Raw genomic sequence first — 14,113 nt, 5'->3', positions numbered from 1 at the left:
GCTAATTTAATAAACAGAACGCGTGTGCACACACTCTCGCGTGTGTGGCAACGTGACAATGCATTTTGTATTAATGCATTTTCCACAATTCTGTATATTGGCCAAGGTTGTACAGATTGAAATTGCCTGTTAAAATCATCTCGGATAGAGGAGAAGTCCGTCTCTTTCAATCTTTGCAGAGAATGCAATGTAAAAATCTACCGTTTCAGTTAACTAGATATTGTTGAATAGAAATTTCAATGTTGTCTTTGATTCGGTGAAATTAACTAGTCTTACAAGTGGCACGTGCATACACACGGGACCATACTGCCGTTTATGCTCACAACCACGCCTTTCTCTTCGGTGTATACGTATAGTTTGATAGAAGGAACGTAGTAGCTGCAGTTAAGATGCAACGCGACGCCTTTTAAAGAGCAATTAGACATTTTTTTTTCTTAAAACGTTCTGGTAAAAAGAATTGCTTGGATACTGGAAGACTTGAAGAGATTGCAAGACACCTTGAAACTGTGATCAATCTACCAATCAAATATCTCAATTGTCGTCAATGGTGTTTTCTAGCTTTCATTGACCCTTTTAGGATTAGCGATTTTCAGGGAGCATTTGCTAAAAAGCTCGGAGGATGTTTTTTTGCTTTATTAACATGATTTGCAAGTAATTCAGAATTTGGCAGTTAGAATGCGATGGTGAGCATTTTTAGCGATTTTTAGGGAGTATTTGCTAAAAAGGTCGGAGGATTTACCTACTTATTTTATTTTCTTCTTTATTATCTTGATTCGCAAATCATTCAAATTTGGCAAGAGCAGCCAATTAAAATGCGATGGTAAGCATTTTCAGCGATTTTAAGGGAGCACTTGCCAAAGAGCTCAGAGGATTTACTTATTTCATTTTCTTGTACATTGTCTCAATTTGCAAACAATTAAAATTTCAGCGATTTTTCGGGAGAATTTTCAGCGAATTTTAGGGAACACTTGCTAAAACGCACAGAGGAATTACTTAATTTTTTTCTACATTATCTTGATTATACAAACAATTCAAATTCGACAACAACAGGTAACTAAAATGCGAATATGAATTTTTAGGTGGCATTCTCTAAAAATTACTTGACTTGCCCAGGAATTCTCGCAAGGACCAAGGGTAGCAACGCGATAACGACGGATCATCACCTTCACCCAAAAAGATTCCAACAAAAAGACAAGAATCCAAAAAAAAAAAAAAAAAAAATGAACACCTACGAAATGTGAAAACATCTCACAACATACAACATTCCTAACATATTCGTACGATTCGTCTATAAAAGGGTTGCCAGCGAAGGGATGAACCCGTTGAAGTTCTCCATTTGGAGCAATTTAACCGACACCGTGGATCCAATAGAGAGACGACGGGTCTATTTCTACGAAACAGTCGCGTGTGGTACACATTTTTCTCCCTTCTGCTTATTCAGTGCCGTGCGACCCGTTCTGATGAGTGCCCACTTCCTGCAACTAACCGTCTCTCTCTTCAACATCCAACCGTCTCGCTCATTCGCTCTCCGCTCTTACGGTGTTCACCCTCCGCCTCCTCGCAAGCCTCTAATCAACTTCCTGGATGGGGCATATTATCTACGTGATGTGCAGATCGTAACGTCGCGATACCTAGCCAAGTCCTGGGTATTCGATCATACGGTAGTCGTCACTCGGCAGTCCATTGCGCGTAAAAGACCCCCCAAGATCCACTGTTACGGATGTCACTTAGCTTGTTGTACGATTCCGTCGTATCGGTGCAGTGATCCTGAAACGGTGTGCGCATCAGCTGCTACCCAGGGATTCAGATGTGATCATCTGTCTCGATTCCCCGATTCTTTTTTCGTTAGACACTTCGGTATTACCTTCTAATTAAAAAAAAATCGTCTACAAGGATTTCGTGCAATTTGCACGAACAGACCGTACGATTTTTCGTTTGCCAATTAGGATTTGTTGGTTTAAGTTAGACGTCTAGTGTTTGCATTGTTAAAATACCAATTTACCAGCAGTGACGATTTTTGCCTTTGGGAAAACAAACAGATATCATGGCGGTGAAAGCCGAGGGATGACAGAGACCGAGTCCTCGTGCCCAGAGGAAGGCTGTTCGAAAGATCGAAAAGTGACGTGTTAGGAAAAATTGACCAAGATGACACTGGGTCAACGCATATCTGGAGCTGTCGCGGTCCTCCGTGGCACTTCGGAAGTTAAAGAAGCCCACACGTAAGATTCCACGAGTCTTCTTCAATTTTCCACGGATCTCTCGTTTATATGGAGTAACAGTTTAAATTCCGATCAATTTCTAGCTCATCTTCCGACGAGATCGAGAAGATCACGCCTGTGAAGGAGAAAAAGGTTCACGAGAAGGTGACACCGCTTGACAGATTGCAAAAAGTTAGTAGCATCCATAGAATTTCTGCAAAATTCCCTTAAAATTCTATCTGACATTTTGGACATAAATATGTACATATATGCAGGTAGTGGATTGGTTCGGTGAGAACATGCTTCTGGTGTTAACGATCGGCGGAGTGTTGGTGGGTCTTATGCTTGGATTTCTCGGTAGATTGGCCAGTCCTTCGCCGCAGGTCATTACTCTCGTCAGTTTCCCAGGAGAGGTCCTTATGCGATCGTTGAAGATGTTCATACTACCGTTGATCGTTTCGTCTCTTATCTCCGGTGATTATGCAACGTCCTGTAAATCCATTCGCCTAGTCACCTAGTCTAGGTCAACGTTTCTCCCTTTTTTCTAGGCATGGCACAGTTGGACCCTAAAGGTTCGGGAAGAATGGGATTCAGAGCGTTGGTATATTACTCGGTGACGACCGTTCTGGCTGCTATAGTCGGTATCGTGATGGTACTGATGATCCAACCGGGTGATCCTAGGATTAAAACGACCATAACAGCGCCGAAAGCGGACTACATTAAAATTTCTACGTTAGACGCTATCCTCGATATAATTAGGTAGGTGAAACCGTGTATACACAGGGTGTCCCGTAAAACTGGTGCAGCGAAGCGAGCAGAGGGTGATTCTACGTGAGAAACTGAATCGAAAATGTGGAATAAAATTTGTTGGTAAGAAGCTTCGTTTTCGAGAAAAATAAGTTTGAAGATTTGTCGAGTACGCGTGCTCCCGGCTTCACGTTTGTACTGATAAACGACACTAATCTCGTGAAAAGTATCGATAATACATTTATCAACGCTTTCGTTAATTTAAATTTGCATTACTGATCGAATTGTTGAAAGTAACGTCCGTTAACGCATACAAATCTTTGCTCTTTAAATCGGCGATGCCGACTGATCGAATTGTTGAAAGTAACGTCCGTTAACGCATACAAATCTTTGCTCTTTAAATCGGCGAGTTATGGACCGATGCATCGCGATGATACGATATTTTGACACTTCAGGTTCTGTGAAAGCCTGTACCATTCTTTCTTCTAGCTTTACCCTCACATTACCACTGTTTATCAACGTAAAATTTATAGCGAATATTTAAATTGAATTTTCTCGGAAACAGAGCCTCGTGTGAAAAAATTTTCTTCACGCTCTGCTCGCTCGTACCACCAGTTACGAGACACCGTGTACAGAGGATGATCGAGGTTGTCGGTTCTGAACAGACGCGAATATCGTTTGCAGAAACATGGTGCCGGAAAATTTGGTGCAGGCATGCTTCCAACAGGCGCAGACCAATTACGTGACGAAGGAAGTGGTGATGATTGGAAGCACAAATCGAAGTAATCAAGTCCTAGAGCCGACGTTAATATACAGGGATGGGACGAACGTGATGGGAATGATAATGTTCTGCATCACGTTCGGCCTTCTCGCTGGACAGATTGGTCCTCAAGGAAAATTGATGGTCGACTTCTTCGTGGTACTGAACGAAATAATTATGAAGCTCGTCAGTCTTATTGTGATGTGGTGAGCGATCGAGATACAACTTTATTTCACGCTTGGTAGTGTATGTACTGTATTCCCTTGCTGCTCGTCTAGATTTATAACGATAAGTTAAAAATGACAGAAAAAAAAGAAGTAAAAAGAAAAGAAAAATATGAGAGGATGGGTTGGAGTTTTAATGTCGTATATATAGGTACTCTCCGTTTGGAATCATGTGTCTGATAGCTGGGAAAATAATGTCGATAAACAATCTGGCTGCGACCGCTCAGATGTTGGGTTTGTACATGTTGACCGTTGTCCTGGGCTTATTGATTCACTCTATAATCACTTTGCCGATGATATTTTGGTTCATAACTCGACAGAATCCTGCAGTGTTCTTCAGGGGTATGATGCAAGCTTGGGTTACCGCATTGGGAACAGCGTCGAGGTAGTAATACGATAGTTTTAGTCGAAACAAATTAGCCGTTTAATGCAAAAGTGGGGTAAATCAATTTTTTCACTGTTTTACTTAACACCGGATCTCGAAAGTTGAACTTTTGTTCTGTTTTGTGCAGAAGTGGTGTTAAGTATATAACGGATGGCGAAATAAGTAAGGATGGTGCAATTGCGTATCAAATAAAATGATTATACATATACAGCGACTCCCATTAATATTCGGACACTCTTTAGAACAGTGTAACTTTTTTGAAATTCGACCTACCGACTTAAGTTTTCTTGAGAAGTTAGAAAGTTTAGTGTACTAGAGGGCGTGTGGAAAAAATTTGGAAAAAATTGCAATTTGTGGAAATCGCGAAGAAAATTGTAAAGGTCACATTTAACAACTTCTCTATTTGATCTCGTAATAAAAATTTAAAAAATACGTTTTGTAGATTTATGTCAATTATACACTTGCTGAAAGTTTCATCTACTTCGCACTATTTCACGATTTTCGGCCTGTAACTGTAATAAATCCGAAGGATCTTTCGACGCCTGTCGCTTGTCTCTCCATCAACCGATTTCGGTGAAATTTTCAGCATGTGTATAATTCACGTAGATCTATAAAACGTGTGTTTCAAATTTTCACTACAAGCTCAGATAAAACAGTAATAAACGGTGACCTTTACAATTTTCTTCGCGATTCCCACAAATTGCAATTTTTTCCAAATTTTTTACACACCTCCTCTAGTATACCAATCCTTCTAATTTCTCGAAAAAAGAACTCAAGTCGTTAGGTTCAATTTTAAAAAATTCACTGTACCTTAAATTTCGGGGCAAAATTCGGGGCAATTTTACACAATTTTTACTTTATCCCTCGTTATCCAAAATTCTACTTTTCTCACTTACACCACTTTTACATTAAACGGCAGAAATGCTTCGTTCACAAAAAATTCGAGAGAATTGTACGATATACACAAGATTTGTCATGTTTCCAGCGCTGCAACTTTGCCTATAACTTTTCGATGCTTGGAAGAGAACAATAAAATCGACCCACGTGTTACGCGATTCGTGGTAGCAGTCGGGGCTACGGTGAATATGGATGGAACAGCTCTTTACGAAGCTGTTGCCGCGATTTTTATCGCTCAGTTGAATGGAATCTCGTTAGGAATGGGCGATGTTATAACAGTGAGGTTCGTATGATCGATGTTTAGAGAGTACTATGCGGGTGTATCATTTATTTACGGCTCTCCTTCACCTGGATAGTCTCACAGCTACCTTGGCGAGTATAGGGGCAGCGAGTATTCCAAGTGCTGCCTTGATCACGATGTTAATAGTACTCACAGCCCTGGGTCTACCTACGAACGATGTTTCTTTGCTATTTGCAGTCGACTGGATGTTGTAAGTTCTTCAAGAGTATTCTGGTGTAGAATGCAGTTCTTTCGGGATTTTCTTTCAGGGAAACCGTAAAACTTTTTTATGTGGATTTTGGCACATATATTTATCAACGTTTAAAGTATACAAATTAATTTTTTAAAGCGAAAATAATAAAAATTAGACGAGCTGTGTTTGTCTTAACAAAGTTAAAAAAGAAGAAACGTGTCATGCTGGTATGCATGATTCCGGCCGTTCCGTAAATCTGACACAAAAAAATAAAATAGCAGCTTGATTAGTATGAATGTGGCTATCGTGGGAACCTCCAATAAATTAAAAATCTCGATAATTAAGAAAATGACGGTACTTTGAACTTCGAGTATTGATTTTTTCGCATTTCTTTAGTCTACAGCATACTAAAAAACTATGAAAAAGTCGATATTTTTTTAAAAAACGAGGTTTGTGCGATAGCGACACTTCTACGGAAGATTCTGTCCAAATTTGAAGTCAAAAAATGAGGTTTCCAGAAAAACGCGTTTAAAGTTTTACGATTGGAACTACAACTGCGAGCTGTACTCTTCAAACAGCTGTAACTTCGTAAATTTTTACGAATTCGAACGAATCCTGTTGCAGGATTATTTTCGAAGGCGTATACTTTAAGAAAATTAAAAAAAAACATCGATTTTTTCAAACGTCTAGACCAGAATACACCCTTAAGTTAAATTGAGATAAACGAGAAACGAGGCGAGTGACTATCGTGTTTGATTATTTGAAGGGATCGAATCAGGACATCTATAAACGTTTTGGGTGATGGATACGGAGCTGGAATAGTTTATCATTTAAGCAAAGACGAGTTGGATAAGATGGATCAGGAAAGGAAATTAGAGATCCTCGAAACGGGGACACCTCTTGAGGATATCTCCGAGAGTTGCAAGCTCGAGACTGCACCTGCTCCCGAACAAACTTCCGAAACGAAGATTTGAATCATAAGAATATTGACCTTCTTTCGTACTCCCTCGTCAACTTCTTCAGAAACGACAACATAAAAGGAAACTGTGCTCACGCAAACACACAACACGCATACACACATACACATATCGAGTAAATTGAATTATGAGAAGGATATTCCTGCGAAATTGGTAGAAATGAAACTTTATCCTTTCACTGCCAACAAAGTTTTTGGACACACGATCGAACAAAAGTGCTTGATACATTGGAAATTAGACAGAAAAGAAAAATATATATATTTAACAAAAGAATGGAAGAAAAATGTGAGCATGTTAAGTACAAAGCAATATTATTGTGAACCGCATTTTCGCGGTGTAATAAACGCTACAATCTTTTAAGTAATGATAAGGATTTATTGAATATTACACTGTACAGAGGATTAAACATAAGTTTTATTTTTGAATTGAAATGTTTAACTTGTTGCGAGATTACATTGTGTGTTATCGTTTATTCATTTCAATAGACAAATAAATCGTTTCATTGTAACAATGCTTTGAATATTAAATAGAAAAGGAATGTGTTCAGTAAGTTTGTTACACATTAAACAATTCATCCTTAGGATTTTATAATGTTTTGTTTACATTGTTTATATACTATGTTATTTATTATATGTATATTACAGAAACAAAAGAATAAATAGAAATTTATCTACAATTACATATTGGGTACAATAATGAACAAAAGTCGGACAGGTGGAACAGATGGAATAAATGTATTTTTTGAAAGTGTTCTATGTACATACATATACAATAAATCACATAGTGCTTTATCAACAATATTTGACCAGCAATTGGCAATTGTTTGTGATATTTTTAATTAGTTAACGACATATTTAGTTAGAAAATATAAACCCTTAAATCTAAATATCCTTTTAATCAGTATACATGCACCATTCCATATAAAAATCTGATTCCACATTAAGGAAAATATGCAAACACGACGTGAAATTTGCAAATATATTTAGCAACTGTATATCTTATACTTAAACTAGGATATTTTAAGTCGTAAAAGGATACGTCCAAAACAATACGTATGTCTGTTGTATGGTTGTAATAATTTCTATTAAGGAAAATACTTTCATATAGATAAATGTTTGATGCTTGAATGTATTTTTTTGTTACATTAAAAAGGATACAAAAAGGCCTCCAAAAAATCCACTTGTTAAAAGATTTCGTCTGCTTACAAAATATTTTTTCCACTGGCCTCCAGCTTTTAGTAATAACATTGCCTAGAAAAAAAGTATCCCATGTTTGAAGTTCCTTGCAAAAATTATAATACTTTCTGAAACTTACCCATAATCCAAACACCGCAAAAATGTAGAAACCAAAACCATATAATCCAGTTAACCCTAATAAACCAGCTGTACCACCTGACAAAGCTGCCATTGATATCCTACAATATTCTACTACAGCAGCATTATTTACAACAGCTGCTTCACTATATGCAACAATTTCTAGAAAAAAATTACCCATTTTAATATTAAGCAGTAAATGCATGTTTAATGATAAAGCAATATTCAAAAAATAATATATCTTGTTTGTAAAATAATGAAACAAAAGTGTAACACAGAAAAATTAAATTTTATTAGTAAAGTGTTTTACAAGATTTTTCATGTGCAATACGATTTATTATATTTATATACAATATTATTAAACAAAAACATAACCTATAAGAGAAAGTGAAGGTAGTGACAGGAACTGTCAAATATTGAAAAAGTGACGCATCGATTAATAATTTACTACTTACCTCCTTTCTCCTGCTTTGTTTTAATCTTTCCCAACATTGTTATACGTTTGTTAATATTAGCAGACGGTATGACAATTTAACCTAACAACACATTCGTTGGTGACTATATGTATACTGAAAGTTCTTTTGTCTGCTGTTATGTGAGAATACGTTTAGTGTGCCACCTACCTACCAGCTTCAAGATTTTATTATACAAGAGGTTATCCAGAAAATTTTTGCTCATTGTGTCGAAAGCTTATCACGTGAACGGTAAAATGTCTAATATATTTTTATAAGTGTACTTTCTGTCGTAAATTTAATCGTTACATTTGTATATTTTACACTAACAAATTTATTAAATTTAAAAATGGTTTTTATTTGTCTAGCCTCGTGGTACGATCGATCCAATTGCTTACGAACTTTAGCTTACATAAGTCTACTTCGTTATATTGTTATAAATTAAGGAGGGCATTTCATTTTCTCGCATGACAGCAGTTGATCCATGCAAAAAGTTTGCATGTAAATTGCAGCTGTGTTTAAAAGGTTTGTCCCTTGCACGTAATTTTGTTTGAAATTATTAATTCGTTGTTTCTAACCTTTATTATTGTATTTAAGGTTATATACTTATAGAGTGGTTGTTCAATTTTAGATAACGTCTACCAACCTTCACGTTGTGAGGCTGTAATAGAGGAAATAAGACAGTGTTGCATCATACATTCTGCTGTATCAACAGTTTGTGACGGTATAGATACTTCTAAACCATACGAACACAACACAGTGGATTATGTATGTTTAACACACAATTTTTTCATAAGTGGTAGTTTTTTACTATTGAGATGTGTATTCATTCATTATTCTTTGGTTTTATTTCAGAGGACAGCACAGAAGTAGTTTCATCATGTTAAATCCATCTACAAGGGAATTACTATACAAACTGCTTGCAGGTGGAGCAGGATGTTTTGTACTTTGGAATGTCTACCTATTAACCAATGTAGTAGAACTTCCAAAGCCAAAAAAGTAGACATAAATGTGAATTGACATTATTTGCACAAGTAATGTATCAATAAATAGTAAATATATATACTTTGGTATGTAGCAAATAATGTGATGTTTTAAATGTAGTAAACGATGGAAGCAGTAAAGAAGGCAAGAGAACGATTTAGAAAGTATCCAGTTGTTATTGCACAGTGCCATGAATCTGGATCTAAGTACGCCGCATGTGTATTGGCAAAGTCTAACTTGAAGAAAAATGATTGTGAAAGTGAATTTAAGGAATTTAAGGCATGTTTAACGAAAGTTGCTGCAAAAAACAATATAAAACTGTAAAGAAAAAAAGAATGTTAAAAATATTTGTTTCGTAAGTAGTATATTTAGATTTTTTAAAATGGACAGGTTGTCGCTTAAGGCACACTGTTCATTAGCTTTCCTACTCAGGGTAACTTTAGTTCTTTATTCAAATTTTCACGATAAAACCTTCAGTGTTCCATACACCGATGTGGATTATAAAGTATTTACCGATGCTGCGAGACACATGGTAGAAGGTTCATCTCCATTCGAGCGACATACATACCGTTATACTCCATTATTAGCTTTGCTTTTAACACCAAATATTTTTATCTATGAAAATTTTGGAAAAATTTTATTTTCATTGGTTGATATTTTAATAGCAATTCTGATAACAAAAATTTTAAGTTTGCAATACTGTAGTACAAGAATGAAACGTATTTCTGCTTTTACATGGCTGTACAATCCTTTCACGATTGTAATTTCAACCCGAGGAAATGCAGATTCTGTGGCAGTTCTCTTAGTTATGATGACTTTATACTTGTTCCTGCAGGATAAGTTTATTCTCGCAGGTGTATTGCATGCTTTATCAATTCATTTTAGGTTATATCCTGTAGTGTTTAGCATACCAATGTATTTTTCTCTTCATCAATGGAATTATTTTATACCAAATAAGAATCAATTAAAATTGGTATTTAGTTGCGTATCGCTGGTAGCTCTTTTAACTGCTATAAATTATTATTTCTATGGCTATAAGTATCTTTATGAAAGTTTCATTTATCACGTTACACGCAAAGATACTAAACACAACTTTTCTGTTTATTTTTACATGCTGTATTTATCTGCAAACCAACCTTCTAGCATCATCCAAAAAGTGTGTACGTTTCTGCCGCAGCTGATATTGTTGTTAATGTTATCATATAAATATTCAGGCAAATCTCAATTGCCATTTGCTATGTTTACACAGGCCATGGTAATAGTGACGTATAATCCGGTATTAACATCGCAATATTTTTTCTGGTATTTGTCTCTTTTACCATTGTGTCTCTGGCGCATTAAATTGAGTATTCGTAGATCATTATGCTTATGTTTCTTATGGATCTTTAGTCAAAGCCTTTGGTTATTGGCTGCTTATTTATTGGAGTTCCAAGGCTTGAATACCTTTACTTACATTTGGATCGCGAGTTTGTTCTTCTTCGTTGTCAATGTTAAAATTTTAAACGATATTATTGCACACTTCAATTGGTAATTGAAAAAAGAATTTGTAAACACATTTATTACCGTGCATAATTTTTTACATATTGGCAATTGAAATTATATTATTGATTTAACATTGAATAACTATTATGAAAATAATATAAATGTGTGTGCGTGTGTGTACAATATATTATGGTAAAATGGAATAAAATTGAAAGCTAGACTGGTGTTTCCAATTATACCCGAATTATTGCGATTCTAACGGCGGTGGAAAGGGATATCAGATTCGTGGTTAATGATTCGTAATTTTATTCTTGCAGGAATACAAAATACTTATTTACAGATGGTTTCGTAAAGTAATAGTGGTAGATTCTTAAAAGGAATGTAGATATAGTAATAATAATACAATAATAGTCAATCTTAATGTAGTAATCTAGATCAATTGTGAGCAAGAGCATCCTTTGGATCATCTTCAGAAATATTTCTGTCGTTTATTTCTAAGCTGCTAATGTGTGATGATATGAAATCTTATTGGGACAAATGATACAAACACTATATGAAAATTATACGAGAATGCTTCTCACAATTTCTAACGACACCATTCAAACGATATTAATACCATTTATAAAGTATAAAAAAAGAAAACATCCTAACAGTCAACAGTCAGGAATTCGAAAAAAAAAAAAAAAATAGAAGAAACAACGTTTCTTCCGTAAAAACACCCGAGATTATTGACGATTCATCGGTGAAAATCGTGTTTGGTAATTTCTCAACGAAAGATAAAACGACGACGCGAGGGTTCTATATAACACGAAATGGCCGAATCGATAACACGAATCATGAATAAAGTAAATTAAACTAAAATATACAGTTCGTATAACTATAGGTCACCACGGCAGACGATGCAACATATAAAAATAGCATTATTTTCTTTCATTGCTTTTGTTTACAGTTGTTTTTTTTTCGTTTTTTTTTTGTTTTTTCTTTTTATTGAACTGTGTGCTATGTGTGAAATAATCTATTTTATTTCCCTCGAGGTGAACAGACAAGTTGATATTTCGTTTTCTTTTTTTGCTGCCTCAAGTCTGTCGCCCGCATGAGCCGGCTAGGACAGAAACATCTCACCGACCAATATTTAAGGAAATAACGGAAGAAGTTGACGGTTTCCAGGCTTTGCAGCGATTTGTCTCGTAACGAACGCGCGCGCGCACGCACACACATCACTTTCTAAACAGTCGATCTGAAACTAGAGTGTAGAAGGGCTGCAAGGTCCAGAGAGGAGTATGCACTGCGTAACTCGGTTAAGGCCCGATACACACTAAGCGGCCCGCTCTCGGTCTGGTCAAGTCTCTGAGCGTTCGCACTAGCGTTAAACGTACCACGCCCGGTCAAATGACCGGTTTTAAAATTTGATTTAAAACCATGTATTTGTTTCTTTCCCGTTCTTGTTAAAAATAAAAATGTAAATGTGCAATTTTTTTTATCATTATCTATTTTCTGCGTTGTTTCCTATATTCAATTGACAATCACCTGTATTCCTTTCGGAAAAATATGAATATTTCGTATCCGGTCATTTGACCGCCTACGGTAAGAATAGGTATACGTAAAGTGTCGGTACGATTAGTGCTAGCGGTCCAATCCCGCTTTGCTCTCGAAATATAAATTAGTTTACACATCTACGTTTGGCTAAAAATCCGCTTCTTCGCGATCCTCCACGTGTCATCGTTTGTCAATAACTTTGAACACAGCAAAACGATGACATAAACTCATCGTTGTTTCACATAGACTGCAACATACATTTTTCTCAGATTTTTCGAAACGAGAGTAAGGGTTCGTTTCTGCGAAAGAGCAATTTATTTAGAATTCCCATATTCTTAGATAGTTCCATCTTTTCCTTTCTTTTTGAAAAACAATTCGACTGTAACATATTACAATTTCCTCAAAATCGGAATTGGACCGGAATAACCGGTGGTAAAATATTCTTTCCAAAGACAGTTTTCTAGGATGAAACCGGCTTTACGTTCTGAAGCATCGGCGAATATTTGACCGAACAGGAAGCGAACCGCTAGTGCGTGCCGGGCCTAAATGTTTCACACGTTCTCTATCGACGAAACGAATTGTCGCGACGCTAGACAGCCGAAGAGGAAGGAGAAGAAGTTGCGTATCTCTGAGAGAAGGAGGAAAATTAAGAGAGCACCGTGAGTTCGCGTGATGCGAAGGACTCCTTATTACACCCAGAGGATTGGCGAACAAAGCGCGAGCGTTACTCGCTCTCGTGTTTCGCACGTGAGGAGGAGGCGGAGGTGAAAGGAGTAGGAAAGGCGGCGTTAGCGAGAGGATATGCGTGCTCAAGTGCATTTACGGGGTTGCAATGCAACAATACGTCCCGATGTACGCGGGCTTTGGGACGTGCGTGTGGGGAAACGTGAAATCTCTCGATACTGCACGCGCACCACGTTCGTCACGCAACGTGGAGCGACGCGCTGTGCGTTTTCAATGGATCTCCAAAACCACTTGTTCCTTCCTCTTTCTTCCTTTCCATTCTCTGCCCCGCGCGTCGAAAGGTCTTTTTCATCCTTTCGATAGTATCGTCGTCGTCGTTTAAAACCCTTTCTCTCTTCCTCTCCTTTTCTCCCATCTTTTCGGTTAGTCCTTTGCTAAAAAATTAAAGCAAACGCGGCGCAACGCAGAAAAGCCCACGGGGACGCGTTTCGAAGATTGACTTTTTGTCGTTTGTGGTGGTGCGCGAAAAAAAAAAGCGGGAGGTGGTGGAAAGGATGTTGCATAGGGCCAGAATGACGATGACGGCGAGGAGAGGAGAGTTGCTGCGACGCGAAACTCAGAGAGAGAAGATCGCCTCGCACGAGAATGAAATGGTGAAAAGGTGAGAGTACTACGGGGGCTATTATATGGCAAAGATTTAATAAAATATGATAACAGCAGTGATACACATTACACTCTACGAGAAATATAAAAGAAACGGCACTGGCTGCTTAATAATTAGCACGTAAATCAATTAACTATAAATAATTATAATGATAAGAAGAATCGTTGTTGTTGTTGTTCGTTATAATGATGTCTGATGGATGATTAGGTCGTGTAAACGAAATGTACACCTTACAAGTATAAAAAATATTGCGCCGATCGATCCCGATGATTATTGATAGTAGACGATAAAGACACTTATCTTTAAAAAATAAAAAAGAAACATATACCAATTATGT

The 14,113-nt window shown here is 36.9% G+C and overlaps 5 protein-coding genes across 6 annotated transcripts; 4 read left to right on the top strand and 1 right to left on the bottom strand.

Moving 5' to 3' along the window:
• Nucleotides 1-1,895: 1,895 nt before the first annotated feature.
• Nucleotides 1,896-6,962, top strand: LOC108572697 (excitatory amino acid transporter-like). The gene is made up of 9 exons (XM_017934969.1): nt 1,896-2,219; nt 2,303-2,390; nt 2,474-2,672; nt 2,747-2,957; nt 3,630-3,911; nt 4,081-4,314; nt 5,300-5,494; nt 5,568-5,702; nt 6,451-6,962. Exons 1-9 carry the CDS (start codon nt 2,146-2,148, stop codon nt 6,656-6,658), a joined length of 1,626 nt encoding a protein of 541 aa, XP_017790458.1. The 5' UTR covers nt 1,896-2,145; the 3' UTR covers nt 6,659-6,962.
• Nucleotides 6,963-7,552: 590 nt separating this feature from the next.
• On the bottom strand, nt 7,553-8,586 carry LOC108572661 (ER membrane protein complex subunit 6). The gene is made up of 5 exons (XM_017934924.1): nt 8,430-8,586; nt 7,976-8,136; nt 7,819-7,911; nt 7,700-7,719; nt 7,553-7,589 (listed from the first exon to the last, which is right to left on the bottom strand). Exons 1-5 carry the CDS (start codon nt 8,464-8,466, stop codon nt 7,559-7,561), a joined length of 342 nt encoding a protein of 113 aa, XP_017790413.1. The 5' UTR covers nt 8,467-8,586; the 3' UTR covers nt 7,553-7,558.
• A 4-nt stretch (nt 8,587-8,590) lies between these two features.
• On the top strand, nt 8,591-9,520 carry LOC108572662 (cx9C motif-containing protein 4). The gene is made up of 4 exons (XM_017934925.1): nt 8,591-8,678; nt 8,795-8,951; nt 9,058-9,194; nt 9,282-9,520. Exons 2-4 carry the CDS (start codon nt 8,894-8,896, stop codon nt 9,297-9,299), a joined length of 213 nt encoding a protein of 70 aa, XP_017790414.1. The 5' UTR covers nt 8,591-8,678; nt 8,795-8,893; the 3' UTR covers nt 9,300-9,520.
• On the top strand, nt 9,365-9,777 carry LOC108572663. Of its 2 annotated transcripts, none has more exons than XM_017934927.1 (2): nt 9,365-9,437; nt 9,531-9,777. In XM_017934927.1, the coding sequence occupies exon 2, from the start codon at nt 9,537-9,539 to the stop codon at nt 9,732-9,734; it is 198 nt and encodes a 65-aa protein (XP_017790416.1). In that variant the 5' UTR covers nt 9,365-9,437; nt 9,531-9,536; the 3' UTR covers nt 9,735-9,777. The 2 variants fall into 2 exon arrangements, with proteins under 2 accessions (XP_017790416.1, XP_017790415.1); XM_017934926.1 differs by having other exon boundaries at nt 9,380-9,460.
• On the top strand, nt 9,731-10,941 carry LOC108572617 (GPI mannosyltransferase 1). The gene has a single exon (XM_017934872.1). It carries the CDS (start codon nt 9,793-9,795, stop codon nt 10,939-10,941), a length of 1,149 nt encoding a protein of 382 aa, XP_017790361.1. The 5' UTR covers nt 9,731-9,792.
• Nucleotides 10,942-14,113: the final 3,172 nt, after the last annotated feature.

Source organism: Habropoda laboriosa, unplaced genomic scaffold, assembly GCF_001263275.1.
Source record: "Habropoda laboriosa isolate 0110345459 unplaced genomic scaffold, ASM126327v1 scaffold22, whole genome shotgun sequence".
Taxonomy (NCBI): Eukaryota; Metazoa; Arthropoda; class Insecta; order Hymenoptera; family Apidae; genus Habropoda; species Habropoda laboriosa.
The sequence above is the reverse complement of the archived record's forward strand: the minus strand, read 5'-3'. Positions and strand labels throughout refer to the sequence as shown.

Excerpts from the sequence above, each read along its gene's own strand:
- LOC108572661 (XM_017934924.1), bottom strand. The coding sequence starts at position 8,466 with ATGTTGGGAAAGATTAAAACAAAGCAGGAGAAAGGAG. Across the intron at positions 8,137-8,429 it reads AACAAAGCAGGAGAAAGGAG|AAATTGTTGCATATAGTGAA; the intron begins GTAAGTAGTAAA and ends ATTTTTTTCTAG. Across the intron at positions 7,720-7,818 it reads GATTTTTTGGAGGCCTTTTT|ACATACGTATTGTTTTGGAC; the intron begins GTATCCTTTTTA and ends ACCATACAACAG.
- LOC108572617 (XM_017934872.1), top strand. The coding sequence starts at position 9,793 with ATGGACAGGTTGTCGCTTAAGGCACACTGTTCATTAGCTTTCCTACTC.
- LOC108572663 (XM_017934927.1), top strand. The coding sequence starts at position 9,537 with ATGGAAGCAGTAAAGAAGGCAAGAGAACGATTTAGAAAGTATCCAGTT.
- LOC108572697 (XM_017934969.1), top strand. The coding sequence starts at position 2,146 with ATGACACTGGGTCAACGCATATCTGGAGCTGTCGCGGTCCTCCGTGGC. Across the intron at positions 2,220-2,302 it reads GAAGTTAAAGAAGCCCACAC|CTCATCTTCCGACGAGATCG; the intron begins GTAAGATTCCAC and ends ATCAATTTCTAG. Across the intron at positions 4,315-5,299 it reads GCATTGGGAACAGCGTCGAG|CGCTGCAACTTTGCCTATAA; the intron begins GTAGTAATACGA and ends TCATGTTTCCAG.
- LOC108572662 (XM_017934925.1), top strand. The coding sequence starts at position 8,894 with ATGACAGCAGTTGATCCATGCAAAAAGTTTGCATGTAAATTGCAGCTG. Across the intron at positions 8,952-9,057 it reads ATTGCAGCTGTGTTTAAAAG|ATAACGTCTACCAACCTTCA; the intron begins GTTTGTCCCTTG and ends GTTCAATTTTAG.